Below are 21,165 nucleotides of genomic sequence, written 5' to 3' on the forward strand. Positions count from 1 at the left end.
TTAAAGAGGACCTTTCACCTCATGGAGCAAGTGCGGTTTTAGATGCCTGAATTCAAAGAAAGTTGAATTCAGCACACTATCGGCTTTCACGTTCTGTGCCCTCGGTGAAGAGCTATAAGTGCCGTCACCGCACTGTAGCGTCTATTGCGCTGTACTGTGAGAGGAGGCATTACTTACCGCCTAGCCATGACGCTGAGTGGTGAGGAACACCCACCCAGTACTCGTCTATGGAGGACCACTATCTGGAGGGGAGGGGGCGTTCCTACCCGCTCTCACAGTACAGCGATATAGACGCTGCTGTGAGGAGGGGCGTTCCTGACTGACTGTCAGAAACCCCCTTCTGACAGTGAAGAGCTACGGTACCGGCATCGATAGCTCTCCACCGGGGTCTCAGGACGTTAAAGCTGAATTCAGCGAACTGTTAGCTTTCTAGCGGTATATAAAACAGCATGTGCCCCATGGTGAAAGGTCCTCTTTAAAAGAACAGAGAATTTTGATGAATTGAGGCGTGGCATACCCTAGAATTTGTTATTTACTGCGCTGACAGATTAGTCTAAATACAACAGGGCTATTAGAGGAAGATTTTTACTCCTCAAAGATGCTCAGACAATCCATAAACAGTCTACTGTCCATAGGAGCCAGCACTTCCCTCCTGTATTTAGGAGTTGTACTAGTAGCCAATGGAAGCAGTCCCCTAAATAATATTCCCTAATATACGGTAGTCAAGCCACATCTTGAAACTGAATAGATGCTTTTATTACTGACTCTACATATTAAATACCTATGGTATGTAAATAGTTGTGATATAAACCTTAAGCCGCTTTGCATATGATATTACATTTTACCCCTAAAAATGATATCTGTTCATTTTAAAAGTGCAATACGCATACACAACCTAATGTAAACATACATAGCTTAAAGGAATAAAACAAAGACTTCTCATGTAACACCTTGTTACCTCCAACTTACTCTTTTGTGGAAAACTGGCAGGATACCCTAGTTTCAGGGGAAGTGCTATGTGCCTACTGTATTGCACTAGAAGATCCCTCCCGTCCCTTTGCACCATTTTATTGCTTAAAACTAGATACAAATATATGTAAGTGGTAAAAAAAAATGGAAGCAAAAAGGCAGTCTCCAATTATTAGAAACTGTACCACGTAGTCCCACCTGAGTACATATCACTAACATTTATAATATAACATGAAAAAGTATATACTGTCATCATATATTTAGATCATATGTATATCTATACAATTAGAAGCATAATGTAAAAATAAACATTTTTAGATTTACAAAATATTACAAAAAGTGAAACATACAGCTCTATTAAAACACGTTTAGAGGATTCTTCCCAGCTAGTGGCAAACAGATCAAAGGATTCTTTTTCTCTTTTACCACCTTCCACTTTAAGCCTCATGTTTTTTCTGAAAACAAAGAAATGAAAAGCATTGAGATGGTTAAACTCGAATCGTGAATCACTAAATATATCATGGTCAGGGGATAATCGTACACATCAGGGAGAGTGTGTACCTACATAGGCGTACAGAGACTTACAAGTCATTCCTGCTCCGCTAAGGAATCTGGGTAAAAAAATATGCAAATCTATCCTCCAGGATGTAATTAGGAGAACAGTGCCTCTGTATGCTGCCTATGTAGGCAAACACTCTCCCTAATGTGTATGATTATCCCCTGACCCTGGTCTATAGTATCTCACGCTGCCAAACCAGTATCCCTACGCTATGACGAGGCCCAATAGGCCGAAACAGCGCTGTCCATAGCTGGGAATCTGTTCCTTTTGGAATAAAAATATTGGTTTGGCAATAAATCCCACATCCTATCAGTAGGCTTATTAACTGAGTCATGTATGATGTTAAGGGAGCTACCCCTAGAGGGCAGCATACAGAGGCACTGTTCTCCTAATTACATCCTGGAGGATAGATTTGCATATTTTTTACCCTAAATATATCATTTCAGACATCAAAACATCTGCGCACCAAAGTAGAGAAATTTACTTCCTTGAAGAACTATGCCACTGCCGTAAAAACGAAGAACTACGCAATGTAGTGCTCTAACGGATCAGCTTATACAGAGAATCATTATTTGTGAAATCTTCCATTGTATTCTTCGTAGTGGATGCAAACAGTGGTTGCGCTGTCTGCATCCGTCATAACAAACTGAAATGTGGAACCCTAGACTTACTTGTACAGTACTGTAAGCACTAGTTGGATGTATAGATCAATACTATGATCATACATATAACACATTCATTGCAGTCTTAATTTTTCTTTTTAATGATCCTTTAACGCCATCTTTACCCAACAGAATCCGTTTCAGCATTTCATTTTACACAAGATACATTTGTTGTAATGATTCCACACACTCACTAATATTAGATAGCTATGTAACAAGGATGAGGTATTGCAATTCCCAGAATAGAATAAATGCATTGTGAACAGATTTATAAACCATAGCAAATCAACATGGCTAAAACTTCCACTGCTTATCTATAACTTATGTGCCAGCCCCTCACATACCAGCTGTCCAGTGTCTGTGCAGGTCAGTTACAGAAGTAGTATTACATCACTTGGAGAAGACAGCAGCCAGAGAGGAGGGAGATCAGAAAGGGTAAGCATTATAGAAACTGCAAGGTTAGGAAGATACTGACTAGAAGGATGTTGTGTTAATAAAACTGATATTTTCAGTTCTGCCTGTTTGTGCCAGATTCTGACGCTGGCCCTATTAAACAGTGAAGATGAGGCATGCTCTGGCAAACACTGACCTGACAGGTGGGAGTGCCGAGATTCAGACCCTCTACCAATCCAATTTTGATAACTTAGCACAAGGACAGGTCATCAATTGTAAAGAGATGGATAAAGTGCACTGCATTATATTTTTAGTTTTTGTAATACTGAAAAAAATTGTGGATTGTCCTGTAAGGCCTTATATTTAATATTAGTCTAAGAATATTTATTAATAAAAAAAAAAAAGTTAAGACTAATAACCCGGTAAGTTTAATAGTAAAAGCTGTACTAAAGAAAGTGTGCACTCACCTTGCAGCCATCTGACTTGAATAGCTGGTCCATAACCCTTCTCATTCTTTGCTGAAATCCTGAATACCACTGCAGGCCGTGAGCTGCAGTCAACATGAGCATTAGCAAGCTGGGAAGCGGTGACAGTGCATGATGTCTCTGAGCCACTGTAAATTTTTACAAATGCCAGCTGGTTCTGAGCCTCAGGAAGAGAAGTGCGTATGGCTAGATATGCAGAATATTCTAATATGTTTCCTGTTGGTGAAGAAGGTGATTCCCAGGAGATATGAACACAGTCAGTACTCTGCAAAAGAAATAAATACAAAGTAAATTATACTGTTTGCAAAACCATCCCCATTTTCCTTAAAGCAGGTTCTGAGCTTTATAAGTTGAGATGTAGTAAAGAGACATTGTGATCTTGTGGCACCATATAGCCCTAACCTAACCCCAAATACTGCCTTGGATTTTCTGCACTGGTTCCACACTTCAAAAAACCCTAGTGTCTCCTTAGGTAAGGAAAGAGCGAGGAATCCAGGACCCTCACAAATATGAATTATAAGAGGATATATTTGTGTAATGTAATCTGTAAAGGGAACCCGTCAGGTGATTTCTTATGCCCATTTGGAGAAAAGGATATGATGAAATAGAGAAGCTGATCTCTGTGATCTATGGCTTTATGTGATCTGGAGTAGGACTCTTAGGAGACATAATGAGAGTCCTGACTATTCCGCCCACACATAGTGACTGATAGCTTTATATAATAATATAAACCTAAATAGCAAAAAGCAGATCTTCTCCCTGTATCATATCCTACTATCACTTTAAAGTCATTATAACAAATCCTGTTATTACTGGCTTTCAAAAAGCATTTCGAACATTTCAATTTTTTTTCAGCTATAGCGTTCACCGCGCATTTTCTGGATGCCTAATGTTTTTATGTTGTTTTGTTCTCTGAAACTTGCTGTGTAGAACAGGGGAGACCCCACAGCTATAGCACCTGACCAGCTCCTGAGTTGGTGCCATGTTATATGAAGCATGGACAAATGCAAAAAATGGTCTCAAGCGAAGTATTATGCATGAGAATTTTATTGCCTTTATAGGCATCTATGATGGTTGCAGGGCCCTTACTGTGACCTCCACCTTTCTTGCTTCTTTTTACCTTTGTGACTTTTACCGAAGATGGAGCCCCAGGAAATCCAGGAATACAAGTCTTAAACTGACTGATCTTACTGAAAGGACCGATTCCACGTCCATTTATTGCAGCCACTCTAAATCTGTACACACTTCCAGGACACAGGTCATGTTTCTTTAACATTGTGTAGTCGGATAAGTCTGAATCTGCAGCCTGCAAAGAGGAAAATATATAGCAATGAAAAAGAAACTGCAATATTAGCGAGTCAGTGTATACTGTAAGCATACCATGGGATCTCATACAACCATAAAGGCTATACCTATAGCTCCATAGTACCCGTGCTCCAGTTCTATAACCATGTATTATAACCTTTAGTCTATTCTGTTGGGACCTCTGCTGATCAGCTGTCTATAAAGAGACTAAAGTGAGAACTGCAACCTCTTCACAGAAAACCAAGCAGTAAGTGCCATACAATGTTCAGCAGCTGTACTTGGTATAACAGCTCAGTCTCATTCATATTCATGGAATTCATGAATGCAATGTCATATTTCCTGGTGAAGTTGCCCTACTGCTTCAAACAGCTGTGCAGATACCAGGTGCCAGACCCCTGCTGATCTTCAACTGATGACCTATATTAAGAAAATCCCTTTAAAGGAATTTTAAAGCTAAAAAGAAATACTAAAATTAGGCAAGCAATATAGTTGCACTCACTGTTTGTCAGTCAGCTGTCTATCTTGCATGAACCTGAAACAGGCAAACAGTCTTGTGGAAATCCTGCAGGAAAACAACACTTCTGATGATCTGCTTTATCCTCCAACTGGGGACAAACAGAGGGGAAGTGACTTAGCCAAGAGGGTGGGGCTTAATCCTTTTGTCCTACTGCAGAAAGGCCATAGCAGAGAGAAGACTGCTGAAGCCAGTTGTCTTTCAGCCAGACACAGGACAGTGAGGAGGAGAGAGGACAGACATGGCTGATCTCTAGGAACACTTTAGTAATCATATTTATTCTCAATTGTAACGTGCAAAATGAGATAAAATAGGGTCAAAGTGATTCTAATTTCTGCATTTTCTACATTCTGCGATTTGTATTTTTCTGTATAGAAACACTCAGTTTACTTGTAGATATATATTTTTTAATACTTTTCCTCCTTTGATATCGAATGTTTTTGCCTAAAGCTAATTATGATAATAAATACTGCTTTAAAAAAAAAAAAAAATCTCTATATTTTCCACATAAATCTGACGCAATAATGCACTTGTCCTCTCCTGCAGACAGACAGCTCTTTCTTTCTCTTGTAATTCATGCTTTTGCTTTTTGGTGGTGCACAGAAAGCCCAAAGCCTGTGGCAAACAAACTCCTATCAGAGTAAAACAGTACAATAACTGTTCCCCAGATGAATAGATATGGTTGGAAACCCCTATAATACATAATTCATCAGGAAGAAAACGAACAAAGGACATGTGACATCTCTGGCAACACACGTATAATGGTAGTTATTTACAATTACAATGTATCTATTAGTAACATATATCGCACCTTGTTTGTTGAACTCTGATTGCTGTCTGGAAGTAAAAAGAAGTGCGTGACCTCAGCACTATTGCTTTGGAAGATTCCGACATCATACCACTGCCTCCGTCCATTCTTCAATGCCGTCTGTTCTCCAGTTTGACCATTCGTCTGTCAGCAAACCACAAATAACACCCTTAGGAAGGCTATCCATAATTTGTGTTCTCTTTAGATTTCTGGAAAGGTCAGTATGTCAGCATGGTTAGGTTCTCCTGGGCGCTCACATATTCCAGGTAATAAAGAATCCTCATACAGAAACCAAATACCGAAAAGTCACCAAAAAATGACTTTACCATCACAGCATGTTATACTTGTAATGTAATGGACACTAAAACACATTTTTTTCTAGTTAACACGTCGGAATAGCCTTTAGAAAGGCTATTCGTCTCCTACCTTTAGAAGTGCTCTCCGCTGCGCCGTTCGTTCAAAATACCGGTTTGTACCGGTATGCTAATGAGTTCTCTCGCAGCGATGGGGGCGTCCCCATCGCAGGAGCAGCGATGGGGGCGGCCCCATTGCAGCTCAAAAACCGACCACAGCGCCGCCTCTATGGTCTTGGGTATCCTCCCCTTGCTTCTTCAGCGTCTTGTCGGAGGCCTGCGCAGTACGCTCTGTTCGGCGAAGATTGCCGAACGTACTGCGCAAGCGCGAAATTGCAGTGCCCGCACTATGGCGGGGACCGCAATTTCGCGCATGCGCAGTACATTCGGCAATCTTCGCCGAACAGAGCGTACTGCGCAGGCCTCCAACAGGACGCTGAAGAAGCAAGGGGAGGATACAGAAGACCATAGAGGCGGCGCTGCGGTCGGTTTTCGAGCTGCAATGGGGACGCCCCCATCGCTGCTCCTGTGATGGGGGACGCCCCCATCGCTGCGAGAGAACTCATTAGCATACCGGTACAAACCGGTATTTTGAACGAACGGCGCGGCAGAGAGCACTTCTTAAGGTAGGAGACGAATAGCCTTTCTAAAGGCTATTCCGATGTGTTAACTAGAAAAAAACGTGTTTTAGTGGTAGAATCCCTTTAACAGAGAAATACTGACCAATATGGATGTTAATAAAGACCTTGGGGGTGATCTAGAAACTTTCTGGGAGCTGCACTTGCTTCTCTTTGCTCACTCTGCTCCTGCTTAATCTTTTCCCATTCACACTCCACAGACTTCTATATACATATGTCATTTGATACCTATGTGAGCTGTAGTCCTTCTTGAGAAAGCAAGACAGATTCAGCACAGATTGTAGATTGAATTGCAGTTAAGAGGGAAAGTAAAATAGCCTCATAAGTGTAAAAGAACCATATCATATGTTACAGAGTTTATTTTATTTGCTTGTATTATTGATTTATGACAAGTTTATTAAAAAGGTAGTAAAACTTTCTAGGCCATGGACACATTTTTATTGCACTGACTGTATTATGGAAATAAATGCATATGTGCAATTTTTTTTTTATTCCAGCTGACATCCTTTTTCACTTAAGGTCATTTTATTTGGCTGTAAAAAGGTCAGCTTAGATCAGTGATGGCTAACCTTTTGAGCTCAGTGGGTCACAAAATTAGCAAAAGTTATATTTTTGATATATGTATTTCTGGCCCATCACACACTATACGACCCTGTTTTTCGGGCCCATCACATGGTACATGACCCTATGATCCCTTTTTTTACCTCTCACACACAGTATATGACCCCCTTTTATACCCCCCCACACACAATGCATGACCCCCTTTTTTTTCTTAAAGCACACACCCATTTTTTCCTCCCAACCCCACATAGCTGATGAATGCCAGGCGCTGTATGTAGCATCAGGCGTTCTTCAGCGTTGTGATGTATGTATAGCACCATCTAGAGGAAGCAGCAGAGCGGGCAGTACAGAAGCATGGACAGTGAGTAAAAATTATTGGCAGCTGCTTATTGCAAGAACATAATAAGTAGCTGCCAATGTGTGTCACCCAAAATGTCTTGCTGTGTCACCTTTGACACCATCACTTGCTTAGATTATTCATTGAGAAGAGAGATCAGGGCTACAGACCAGGCTGTGAGATAAGCTCTGTAGCAGATTTTACACTAAAGGCGAGCAGCCTGGATATATGAGAATCCATGTAGGCTGCAAAAATCTAACTGAGAAACATTGTAAAAAAGAAAAATAATACATTTAAAGGCATTGACCACGCTCCCGTTAAAAAAAAATCTAACACTGCTCCCACACACTTATATAAGCCCCACAAATGCCTCTGTAATTACATATGTTATTACTTACATAGTTTTAGACTCACCACCTAGTAAAGCAACCACCAGTTCCGCAAAAACCCTGTTTTTGCCCATAACATGGCACCTGCAACATCAATAGCAATATGCATTCACATGAGCGCACATCTCTCACAAATCTCTAACTTGCATCACTACATCCCGAACTAGAGAATCGGTCAGGAGTGTGCGAGCAGTTACAGTTCTGTGAATGATGTGCGCTTGTTGCTTTTGCAGACACCATGTTATAGAGGAGACAAGCGTTCTTATAGAGCTGGCGACTGTTTACAGCAAATGGAGAATATGTAATGTATACGGGCATTTGTGAGAGGCAGTAATGTTACCTTTTTATTGGGAGAGTGGCCAACCACTTTAAATAAGTTAACTCCGTTGTAGGTAGACCTGGAGGGGGGAAAAACAAAAAAAAATATAAAACTGCAGGGTAATAATTAAGCATTTAGTGAACATAGCCTTGCTCTGAGCACAATTGTAGAATTAGGGGACTATAAGTGTGCAGGACTTACATACATCTTACATGCAAGCGCATGCTGTACTCTGTATTGCACATCTCTTAGTTGATGTTGGTTGTATACGCCTGAAGGGCAGAGATCATATAATATAATCTTATGATACTTCAAGTGCATATGGAAAGACATTTTACTTACGGAGGTGCTTTTTGCCAGGGAAGTGCACTGTTCGCTTGTTGACAATGCAGCTAAAGGGAAAGGAAAAAGAATTAGGCATATTCCATATTAAATTACCATTACTAAACCACAAAAGAACTGAAACTGATGTCAATCCTTTTTTTAACACTTATCCAACATGTAAACAAAATTTAGAAGATAATTTATGGGATGAAGTGACTACTTTATATCTGTATCAAACCCACTTTTTCTATTTTTACTCCAAGATTAGAAAAACACTGTGCTCCCTAATAGAAACAGTGCCTCAGTCCCTGGTATTGCATCTCCGCTCCATTGAAGTGAATGGGACTCAGCTGCAATACTAGACACAGGCTGCTGTTTTTGGAAAGAAAATAAATAAATAAAAAAAAGTCTGTTTTTCTAATCCTGTATCCCTTTAATTAAACCAGGACTGTGTGAAATAAACCTGGCACTTTTAAACTAAGCCAAAGCTAACACCACTTTCCAGTGAAAAAGAAGGGCCCCTTAAAATGTTCTGGTGCAAAAGAACGAACGGTAATACTCATGTCAGTGACCTCTTATGGGTCTCTGTATCGTGGCCTTCACCAATGACATTTCAAAACCATAAGACTAGTATGGCAGGTAACAATGAGACCACCATGGCTGCAGCAGTTACATATTAGAGTCATATTAGAGACCAAAATACAGAGAATAGTGGGAGAACTGGGAGCAGCAGCAGAGGGGCTGCAGGCCACGGCAGAGATGAGCATTACTCAGGTCGTGGTTTTAGACTATTCAAATTGATCAAATATATTGAGTCTGGATAATCGCTTAAACGGAACAATAGCAAACCAGTGCTGAAACATGAACTAGGAAACTAAGCACAATTTGTAATAACATACAAGAAAAGAAAATCTAGTTCTAGATATGAAATGTTCACACATCTCAAAATACAGTATGTGAAACTTGTTTCAAACCTTCAGAATGTGTACTGAGTGTAGTTAGTGAAGTTTCATCTCTAACAAGTGCCACATTTGTACGTGATGACTCAGTTTTAATGCTCTGCTGGGTTACCATAGATTGTGCACTGGAGACAATGCAGGATGCAGAAACCTCAGGTGTTAAAACTCCTATGTCCAAGTCATGCACATCATTCAATTTAGATGATGTATGAAGACCTAGGACACAAAGTAAATGACAACCCATTAAACGTCTCTTTCACTGCACTCACATACCAAAACGGTACATTGTAAAGCAAACGCAAAGCTTCTCTAGGAATGGTTTACACTGCAGTCCCTCAATGAATCGGATTCTCAGCTCCATTCTCTAAGCATACATTTGGGTGACCTTAATCTCAGCCTAGTATTGTCATGTTCTTTTACTTGGATGCATCTGAGATTCCTCTGGTGCACCTTGTAAAACATTCCTCATGCTTGTCTAACGCATGCAGACTATTCTGTCTCTAGACATTGTCCCTCTTACCTGATGATTTTGATCCAGCTGACCCTTTTAATTTGCCATTTAGCTCTGTATTTCCACTGGATAGTGTTTTTTTCTCAGCCAGAGATTCCTTCATATCCACAATGTCATGGTCTGAAGCGCTATGCTGCACATACATGGATGGAGATGTCTAGTAAATCAGAAAAGAACACAAACAGGAATTTAACACTATTGAAAAATAACTTAACAAGGCAGTGTAAATTGCAACCTGTCTGAGAAATGATGGCAAAGATTAACAATTCCACAATATAGGCAAGTGTCAGATTGATGCGCACCTGACTGGTCAGTCCACTGCTGTTTTGTTGACAGATGTCCACCCTGACTTCAGGAGACGCAGGGCTGTCCACACCTGGGTTAAAAATATCAAAGTATTATATTTTTTCTAAATTCTATACTAGTATTAATCATAAACAGTATACATTATAATGCGTGTTATTGGCGGACTTATCATGGTATAAGAGTTACTCACCTTTATATGGACTGTAAGATCAGTAGTGGGGGATAGGGAGTTTATTAAGCCTTACATTATATACACTGGTTTTGATAGTCCCTTTATCACTGGGTAATAAGCCTAAATTAGGCGCATGTAAAGGCTTTCTTCACCTTGCAATGTGTCTTTAAGGGAACCTGTCACATGCACAGGCTTCAAGAAGGCCCTGAAGACTCACTTATTCAGGAAGGCCTACAACCTCCAATAACACTATCACCGCACCACCATCTGTACAGTCTCCCCCTCTCCTTCTGTCTCTATCCCTCTTCCTTCATAGATTGTAAGCTCTTGTGGGCAGGGCCCTCTATCCCATGTGCCAGTCGGTCATTGTTAGTATTATACCTGTTTGTAGATTTTGTGTACTGTATGTAAACCCTCAAATGTACAGCACCATGGAATTAATGGTGCTATAGAAATAAATAATAATCTGTAAGCAGATTGATGTATACACTCACCGCCACTTTATTAGGTACACCATGCTAGTAACGGGTTGGACCCCCTTTTGCCTTCAGAACTGCCTCAATTCTTTGTGGCATAGATTCAACAAGGTGCTGGAAGCATTCCTCAGAGATTTTGGTCCATATTGACATGATGGCATCACACAGTTGCCGCAGATTTGTCGGCTGCACATCCATGATGCGAATCTCCCGTTCCACCACATCCCAAAGATGCTCTATTGGATTGAGATCTGGTGACTGTGGAGGCCATTGGAGTACAGTGAACTCATTGTCATGTTCAAGAAACCAGTCTGAGATGATTCCAGCTTTATGACATGGCGCATTATCCTGCTGAAAGTAGCCATCAGATGTTGGGTACATTGTGGTCATAAAGGGATGGACATGGTCAGCAACAATACTCAGGTAGGCTTTGGCGTTGCAACGATGCTCAATTGGTACCAAGGGGCCCAAAGAGTGCCAAGAAAATATTCCCCACACCATGACACCACCACCACCAGCCTGAACCGTCGATACAAGGCAGGATGGATCCATGCTTTCATGTTGTTGACGCCAAATTCTGACCCTACCATCCGAATGTCGCAGCAGAAATCGAGACTCATCAGACCAGGCAATGTTTTTCCAATCTTCAATTGTCCAATGTCGATGAGCTTGTGCAAATTGTAGCCTCAGTTTCCTGTTCTTAGCTGAAAGGAGTGGCACCCGGTGTGGTCTTCTGCTGCTGTAGCCCATCTGCCTCAAAGTTCGACGTACTGTGCGTTCAGAGATGCTCTTCTGGCTACCTTGGTTGTAACGGGTGGCTATTTGAGTCACTGTTGCCTTTCTATCAGCTCGAACCAGTCTGGCCATTCTCCTCTGACCTCTGGCATCAACAACGCATTTCCACCCACAGAACTGCCGCTCACTGGATGTTTCTTCTTTTTCGGACCATTCTCTGTAAACCCTAGAGATGGTTGTGCGTGAAAATCCCAGTAGATCAGCAGTTTCTGAAATACTCAGACCAGCCCTTCTGGCACCAACAACCATGCCACGTTCAAAGGCACTCAAATCACCTTTCTTCCCCATACTGATGCTCGGTTTGAACTGCAGGAGATTGTCTTGACCATGTCTACATGCCTAAATGCACTGAGTTGCTGCCATGTGATTGGCTGATTAGAAATTAAGTGTTAACGAGCAGTTGGACAGGTGTACCTAATAAATTGGCCGGTGAGTGTATGTTTGTATCAAAGGATTCAGTATATCTATTGAAATCTCTACTCTTTCCATTTGGAGAAGTTAAGGAAGCGGTCTGATCAATGACTGATAGCTTCGTCCATGCCTGTACATACAAAGATAATGGTTAGTCACTAATACGACCACCTCCTTGATTTCCCAACATGGAAATAACAGAGATATAAATGGATAAATAACCAAATATACTGAAAATGTCAATCTGCTCAGCTCCTTCTGCTCTACAACATGCTGTCTGTTTTATTCTGTGGGGGGAAGGTTATTTAGAAAATGCAAAAGCTTTCAGTTAAAGTAGTTTTCTAGTTCAGAGATACCTTTTCTTTAGAATAGGTCACAAATATCTAATTGGTGGGGGTCCAACAACCCATTACCCCACCAATCAGCTGATCATACATTGATCACATAAGAGATGTCCAGTGAAATTCACTGACATATCAGATGTAACGTTAGTCTACAGGAATTCATGACCTGTAGAAATCCCATAAGTTACCAATATCGCAGCTAGCACATCACATGTTTCTACTCTGCACAACATACAGTATGTAGACAGACTCCCAGCCTTGCTCAGCAAAGAATAAGACTTTTCTGTTTTGGTTCCTGACAGAAGTTTCCATATACTATAGTCCAGTTTATTCAGATTCATTTGGGCTCGGAAAAAGCAAAGTATTGAGAAAACCGTGATCATGGCAAGTAGGGACCTGGGCAGAGGTTCCAAATATTATCCAGCATTACTGGGATACCTACCTGCGTAGAATCTCAGTGCGAACCTATACAAAATGGATGAAAATCAAAAAGCTGTGGTTGGCCTCCGACCCCACCCCAACTCCATATGCTGGAATAACCCATATCACTAGCCTACTTCTGGGCCCCATTGCACTCACTAAAAACCTTACTGCCACCATTTAGGACAGAGTGGAAGCTTTCCACGAAGTATATTCACCATGGGATGTCTGTGCTAATACCCTTCAACTATATATAATAGGTGGACAGAAGCTTGGTTCCATATCCCAGTCCTATCCCCTTTGTCTTTAAAGTATACTTGGAGGCAAAAATCATTATTTCTGCTCATTAATGCTAGCCCAGAGCTGATGACTTTCCCCTCCTTTAGCTGGTTTTGTTCTGTCCTTTAATGGTATATATTGCTACTCTCCTGATATGTTCATATGATTTTTCGCTGCATCATTTAATAATAATCCTATGTTCAATGTTGTTGTACCAAGTATTTTCTTTGGATGTTTTATGCTGACAAAAAGAAATACCACAATGTATTAAATAAATAAATAAATATTTTTCTTGGGGAACTACAATCTCAATTATATCATGCTATTATTTTGTAACTTACCTTCCTCAAACCGCTGAGGACACACAAGCCCGCTCTGTGAATGCAGTGGACCAGCACGTGCTGTGGATGTGATGGTAGAACTGAGTGCAGAGATTTCACTGAGGGGCGCAGGCTTCCCAGCATCAGTTGAAGCAGGCGACTCCGGACTCAGTTGCAGAAGGTATCCTTCAACAGTGGGCAGATCGTTCCATTTCACATGAAATGAATTTGTGGTGGCCAATACCAGTTGAACCTGCGATGGCGGTGGAGGCTTCTCTGAAGCAGAAAGAAACATACTCAACATATTCATTCAGGTAACAAATACATGATAATTAGGGATGCATTTGTAGGAACATTTATTATCCACCACTACTAGGCATGTGATTTTTATTCAAGGGATTTTCCAGAAACTATGACATTGATGGCCTACTCTTAGGATAAGCCATTAATATAAGATTGGTAAAGTACAACACCCAGGACCCAAGCCAATGCTTGTGGCTGAGCTCCACTATGTACGGTATTGTGCTTGGTATGGAGAAGACCTGTCAGACATCCCAGTGATACCAGATCTTTGACCCTAGCACAAAGGAATGTTAAAGCTTGGGGGGGGGGGGGTCTCCTGCAAAACAAAGCTATCAATCTTTTTGCAGCTCTAAGCATGTGTTGGAGCAACCTGGCACTCGTCTTCCCAAGGTCTTAGGGAGGCTTTTGAGAAAGTAGTGAACTATATCAAGAGTGATATCAGTGAGAAACAATACTGAAGCAACCACCTGACCTCTCTCAAAAAAGATGCGGTGAGAGGACACTGCCATCCGGGAGGTTATATCACCAGCAAACTTTCGGGAAGGAACGACTAAACGTATACTATAATTCTTACACGTGATGCCAAGTGATCAATAGCTTGAACCCCGACCTCTCTATTCTGAATGAAATAAGAACACTTTTCTTGTACCAGGCGACTGTCCAAAATAAAGGGAGAAGCTCCCACCCAATACAGGTCTCCAATCAGACCATATAAGCGTGCTTAGGGGTGAGAAAAGCCACAGATATTCTAAATGAGACCTAGGGAAGAGGGGCTGGATGCAAAGATGCTCAAAAACTGAAATTCTAGGAAAGGCAGTAGTACCCATTAGTAAGGAGTAAATGTGAGCTACTTGTTTATAACTATAAGCAACCTCCAAGGGTAATGAGAATCTCGAGTGTAGTGGAGAAGGTTAACAGTTGACAGGTAATGGATTCTGCCATATTACCTTTCTGGAAAAGCCCACATACAAGCCATGGCATAAGTAACATGAACATAGAATATGTATGATTTATTAAGAAAAAGCAGCTCTTGCAACACAACTACCTGTGTCTATGTACCAAAGGTCTTTGCAGCAAACTTGACAATTCCATGCTTTTTTATACCCATCCCTTCCACTCCAGATATATAGACGTTTGCCAATTGTGACCGCACAGTGTCCTGCTCTAGGCCAAGGCCAATGCTTTCTATCTTCTGAAGAGTCAGCCATTAAAGTCATCCATTCCATGGAGTCTAGAGATTGATAAAAGAAAGTAATTTAAAATACATATATAGTCTCTCACAGTAACACAAGAAGTCTTATGGTCTTAGCTGAGCAATACATGAAAACACGCAACAACCATACGGTACACAGCCAAATGACAAGACTTCAGTCAGAAATATAATAATACAGACCCAGATCCAAAAAAGCAAAAGAGTTGGTGCACTTCCATTGTCTCTCTTGAGTGGGAGGGCTATCATCTTCTAAGGTCTGTGGAACCCAGCCACCAAATACATACATTCTAAAAGAAAGCACAAAGATTTCATCATTGGAGGACAACAGTAATTACTGTCCAAAGTGGACTGCCCCTTTAAATTATAAATACAAATAAATTCTACTTTATATTGCCAGTTGTGCACTGCTCGACTGTAAGGGATCAGAAGGCAATTCAGAAGTCTGAACTCACCTATTTCCTATAACATTTGCAGTGTGAAGACTTCTGGGTAAAGGAAATATTCCTTTGGCCTCTGGACTACTCCATGTCATGGTTTCTACAAGAAGCATATCAACAGTCAACAAGAGAAACAAAAGATCAGAAACTACAAAATACAAGTGACAAGGTCAAATTAGGTAGAGGCATTATCTGACTAGAGTATGTTCACACGCCAGAGAAGTCTCACCACTACAATAAATAGGACAGAAAAGTTCTGCTACGGTTTTTGTCTCATCTGACCAATCTGGATGATTCTGAAAGTCATTGGAAGAAGGTGCTGTGGTCAGATGAGACAGAAATTGAGCTCTTTGACATTAACTCAACTCGCCGTGTTTGGAGGAAGAGAAATGCTCTTTGCAGAAATGATCTGCAAAGAGGAGTGGACCAAAATTCCTCCTGACGTGCGCAAACCTCATCACCAACTACAAACAAAACGTCTGACTGCTGTGTGTGCCAACAAGGGTTTTGTCACCAAGTATTAAGTCTTGTTTGCCAGAGGGATCAAATATGTATTTCTCTATGCAAAATGCAAGTAAATTTATACAATGTGTTTTTCTGGATTTTATTTTTGATATTCTCACACTGTAGGGAGCCTTCACACGGAGTAAACGCTCATGTATTTTTGCAAAATACACGTGTAAAAATAAGACTCCCATTGACTTCAATGACATTTTACAGACGTATTTTTACAGGCGTATTTTTACATGTGTAAAAATATCATTGAAGTCAATGGGAGTCTTATTTTTACACGTGCATTTTGCAAAAAATACACGCGCGTTTACTCCATGTGAAGGCTCCCTTACAATTAATCTACCCTTAAAATTATATACTGCTCATGTCTTTGTCAGTGGGCAAACTTACAAAATCAGCAAGGGATGAAATAATTATTTCCTTCACTGTATATTGTTGTGCATTACTGAATTTTCATTTAAAAAGCTGCCACAACTTATAGAATAACAAGAAGTGTAAATGAAAGCCAACATAAATCTGTATATTCTCACCGATATCTAATTCCCATAGGTCACAGAGTCGAGATCCAGACATTCCTCCAAAAATATACAGCTTTGATTTACCACGATCCTTTTTACTATATACCACTGCTGAATGGGACTCCCGTGGTGTGGGAGGGGCACCTTTGGTCTGCGGAATACACCAGCCCACAACTCCACTTCCTTGGCGTAACTCAAGCTCATAAAAGTCATTCAGGTATCTTGTATATGGAGAAGAAATGGAACACAGTTAAAAAAATAAAATAAGACTTTATTATACAATTCACAGCATTGTTAATACACGTTTAGTATTTTGTATACTTTTCAGTTATCAAATGTAATATCTGGTACCATTCTAATTTACCAAGCAAATCAACAACTACCGTATTTTTCGGACTATAAGACGCACTTTTTTTCCCCAAAATTTTGGGGGAAAAGAAGGGTGCGTCTTATAGTCCGAATGTGGCGCCTGGCATCCGCTCTAATAGAGAGGCGGAAGCCGGCAAGGGATAGACGCCGGGGCCTGAGACATCGCTGCGCTCCCCTGCCCTGCATGAAGCCAGCAGCGGCAGCGGCGATGCTATTCCGCTCCTCCGTCCCCCCGCTGCTGGCTTCAGGCTGGCGTCTATCCCTCGCCGGCATCCGCTTCTCTAGTACAGCGGATGCCGGGTCTGTACTGGCGGCCCCTTCTCCCCCGGGGCCGGTCCCCACCGGCCCCGTACCTGTGAAGTTGCAGGCCGGCTCCTGCGCGGCGATATCGCAGGAGCCGACCTGTTCGGGTGACAGCCGGGAGCCTAATGAGGCTCCTGGGCTCTGTCACTGCTATATTAGTATCGCGGCTGGGCCTATGACCAGCCGTAATACTAATAGACAGAATGTCCCATAGACGGCAATACAGTTGTATTGCCGTCTATGGGACTTGCAATCAAGTGACCGCAGGTTCAAGCTCCCGGGGGGGGGAATAAAATAGTAAAAAAAAAAAAAAAAAAAAAGCTTTAAAAATATATAATAAAAATATGAAATAAATAAAAGTTCTAAATCACCTCCTGTTTTTTTTTTCAATACAAGGTGATCTAAGAAATAGACATTCCCCAAAATGGTATAACTAAAAAGTACACCTGGCCCCGCAAAAAAAAACACTCTATGCGTCCCCGTACAGCTGCAGGGTCACCTGTCAATGTGGCCTTGCAGCTGTTGCAAAACTACAACTCCCATATATTAAATATTTTACCAGTTTTTGCTTCAAAATTTTTTTTCCCTATTTTCCTCCTCTAAAACCTAGGTGCGTCTTATAGTCCGAAAAATACGGTATGTTACCTCCAAGAAAGCACAAAGGCAAGTATCACATTCAGATAACTGAGAAGCAATGCTACAGGAAGGTGATCATCATAAGAATTGCCAAACGGCAGAGAACATAGTCATGTAAGCACTTGACGAAGAAGCATCTGTAGAGTCTGAAGTAGCAAACAACTGGCGTTAAGATGGCAGAAAAGAAATAACAGTCAATGCAATCTTAGATGGTTGCAGCCAACAAAATGTGACAACTAATATTAAACATAGAAAGCACTTGAAAAACAATGTACGGTGCCAACGGAGGAATAACAGAAAACACTGCATCCTAGATGCTGACTGGTAGAAGGGAAATGGGCATAAATCCCCAAGCTTTCATGGGTGCACAAGTACTAAAAATGATTTACAGAAGAGTAATAACAAATTTAATGGAGCTTGGACATAGCACTTATGAATGAGGCCACACGATACATACCTGGGAATATTGTTATTGTTGTCTTCACTCTCATTGGCAAGGCCACCAAACAAATAACATTTATTGCCATGGAGAGTAAAACTGTGTCCAAGACGAGGACAGGGCAGGGACCCACTGGGTAAAGGGTAAGGCTTCAACTTTTTCCATAGCCAACGGCTTGCCTTAAAAAAAATAAAATCAAAGCGTAATATTTGTCAACCCATTATTTGTCACTTCTCTAGATTCTTCATACATGATATAGCTCATATAAAAAAAAACTGAAAAATTATCTTATTATTTGCATAAAAAGGATTTTCTCCTTTCCTCAGAATAGGCAAACAGTATTAGACTGACGGGGGTCCAACTCTGGGCACCCCCAACAATGAGCTGTTTGGAGGGGCCAAAGTGGATAAACGAACACTGTAGCCTCTTCAGTATTGCTGATTCGAATACCTCAATCCATAGGAATGTGTTAGCGGCCGGCGCTTAACCCCTTGGCGTTCGGCCGCTTACATGCATTCCTATGCGAGCGAGGTATTCCAAACTATTCCTTGAATACTATTCGCTCATCTCTACTCTTCGATGCTCACACTTGCAAAAACTCTGTCAAAATCAAGTGTGAGCACTGAAGGGCAAGCATTGCAGCTCCTTCACATGGCTATTTGGTGGTGCATTTTTTTGTACTCATTTACACTGCAGATAAAAAATGCTGCAGAAACACAGTATCTAAATAGATCCTATCGTTTTCTATGAAATTCTGTTTTGCATTTTAGAAATTACAGGACAGACACCGAGTAACTGAGAGATATCATACCTGTAACTCATACAGGTCATTACTGTATCTTCCATATTCCACCATTCCTCCAAAAACCAGAACCCTGGTCCCATCACACACAAATCCATGAGCAGCACAACCTGGCGGTATATCACCTCTCACAGCCGGAAGAAACCATTGATTTGTGGCTAGAAAGAAACAAAAGAAGTATTGGATTCGAATAATAAAGACAACCAATGCCTATATACAGTAACAAGATGGAAAGTGTATCAGACTACAATTTAAAGGGGTACTCAGTTCTATAGAAGTTTTCCAAGTACTAAACATATGCGAGTTTGCTCACTGGGACCACAACCAACCACCACAATGATGGACCCGTCTCTTATATTCCCCCATCTACAAGGCTGTACCTGGTAACAGTGGGGTCGAGGATGTGCCTTGTCACTCTACTAAAAGTGTATGACAGTGATGAGAAGAGCTGAGCGCTCTGCTATCTGCATCAGTGCCATACACATTAGATTTTAGACCGCCATTGCTCTTACAGGCAAGACCACACACAACATGAACGTTTATTATACAAAAACTAATGTTCATTTGAGGAATGTTCATACCAACCCATGAGGTACTGCCCACATTTCGGAAAATACATGCCCACAATACACAAATTGCCGAAATTTCTCCCACATCTTAAAGGGAGTCTGTTACCGGGGTGAAGCATATTAAACCAGTAACACGTTAGATAGGTGAGGCTTTGTAACATGAGGAATGTAACACTTTTTTCTCCATAAACGTTCATGCCTCTGTTGCCACGATATTCATGTACATCACAATCTGCAAATAAGCAATCTGGAGCACCATGGGCGGATCAATTAGAGCACTGTGGACTATCGCAATTTGGGGCGCTAGGATCCCCTATTGATCCAGCATTTATCTTCTATTCAGTTGATGGGTATGTTCACACTACCACCGCTGCCAGCCCCAGGGTTTCCGTCTTAAACCCGGGAAAACTGGACAGGGGACGGCTTGCCTTTGGTCAGCTTTAAAACTCATTTATTTGAATGTGTTTTTAAAAGTGACCGCCGGTGTCCATATGCAGCCTCTCCGCCTGGAAACTGTTTTGTTGCATGGACACAAGATTGTACATGCAGGACTTGGTCTACATACAAGAAAAACCCAAAAAACAGTTTCCAGGCAGAGGGGCTGCATACAACTGCAAATGAATGGGTTTTAAGGCAGACCCCGGCAAGCCGTCCCCTGTCCAGTTTCCCCGGGGTTTAGGGCGGAAACCCCAGGACAGACAGTGGTGGTAGTGTGAATGCCCCTTAACCTGCCATGGGCATGACATTGGCACTGTGCCCTTACCACTGCAGTGCTTCTAAAGCAACAGTTACTGTGAAGAATACCTCTGTAATGGGCTGGTTGAATGAATGGAAGGCATGACATAACAAGGATAGGACTACACAAGTACATGTGCCCTGAGGTCACACTGCAGACAAGTGACACAAAGTATGGGGGTCACTGTCATCTCGGAGAATTCCTCAGGTGCACCGGGAGGAGGGGCTGTGAAGTGCCATTACATGGAAGGGATCGGGGGAAGTTCTGCAGAAGCGGCAGTAACTGATGCCAGGACCCGGCGGTGGGTGGCATGTGAAGGACACGGTGCCCACATTACTGTGCAGCCACTCATTATGGTGGCGGGGGCTCTGTAGCGTCCCACACTATGGAAGTAGTAGCCACAACTTTCCGGGGCACAGGATGACCGGACCCCCGCGCGGCCTCCCCGGTGTTCCCGCCGCCGCCTCTCACCTGTGTTGTAGACGTGCAGCTCCTCCGCTATCCCCTCGTTACCTCCCCCAAAGATGATGATGAGCTCCCGGATGACCACAGCGCGGTGTCCGTGCCTAGCGCTGGGGACCGGGCCGGTAAAGGAGGTCACATGCCTCCAATTCAACTGGACGGGATCAGCCGCCATCAGATCCCGGGCCGCCTCCTCTGATCCCCCATCCCACAATGCAGCGGGGCGGCGGGGTCACCAGCAGGGCGAGCGGCGGCG

At 41.9% G+C, this 21,165-nt stretch overlaps 1 protein-coding gene across 2 annotated transcripts; it reads right to left on the bottom strand.

Moving 5' to 3' along the window:
- Positions 1 to 1,222: 1,222 nt before the first annotated feature.
- Positions 1,223 to 21,138, bottom strand: HCFC2 (host cell factor C2). Of its 2 annotated transcripts, XM_075274551.1 has the most exons (16): positions 20,919 to 21,138; positions 19,152 to 19,300; positions 18,359 to 18,519; positions 16,606 to 16,814; positions 15,578 to 15,662; positions 15,306 to 15,412; positions 14,958 to 15,143; positions 13,631 to 13,885; positions 10,389 to 10,462; positions 10,096 to 10,243; positions 9,591 to 9,791; positions 8,635 to 8,684; positions 5,699 to 5,839; positions 4,189 to 4,374; positions 3,051 to 3,333; positions 1,223 to 1,424 (listed from the first exon to the last, which is right to left on the bottom strand). In XM_075274551.1, exons 1-16 carry the CDS (start codon positions 21,082 to 21,084, stop codon positions 1,414 to 1,416), a joined length of 2,412 nt encoding a protein of 803 aa, XP_075130652.1. In that variant the 5' UTR covers positions 21,085 to 21,138; the 3' UTR covers positions 1,223 to 1,413. The 2 variants fall into 2 exon arrangements, with proteins under 2 accessions (XP_075130652.1, XP_075130651.1); XM_075274550.1 differs by lacking the exon at positions 9,591 to 9,791 and having other exon boundaries at positions 20,919 to 21,118.
- Between the last annotated feature and the right edge of the window lie 27 nt (positions 21,139 to 21,165).

Source organism: Leptodactylus fuscus, chromosome 5 (assembly GCF_031893055.1).
Source record: "Leptodactylus fuscus isolate aLepFus1 chromosome 5, aLepFus1.hap2, whole genome shotgun sequence".
NCBI lineage: Eukaryota > Metazoa > Chordata > Amphibia > Anura > Leptodactylidae > Leptodactylus > Leptodactylus fuscus.

Coding starts and splice junctions, on each gene's coding strand:
- HCFC2 (XM_075274551.1), bottom strand. CDS start 21,084: ATGGCGGCTGATCCCGTCCAGTTGAATTGGAGGCATGTGACCTCCTTT. Junction 15,663..16,605: donor CCTATGGGAATTAGATATCG/GTGAGAATATAC, acceptor TGCTTCTTGTAG/AAACCATGACATGGAGTAGT. Junction 5,840..8,634: donor CCCTGGCAAAAAGCACCTCC/GTAAGTAAAATG, acceptor GTTTGCTGACAG/ACGAATGGTCAAACTGGAGA.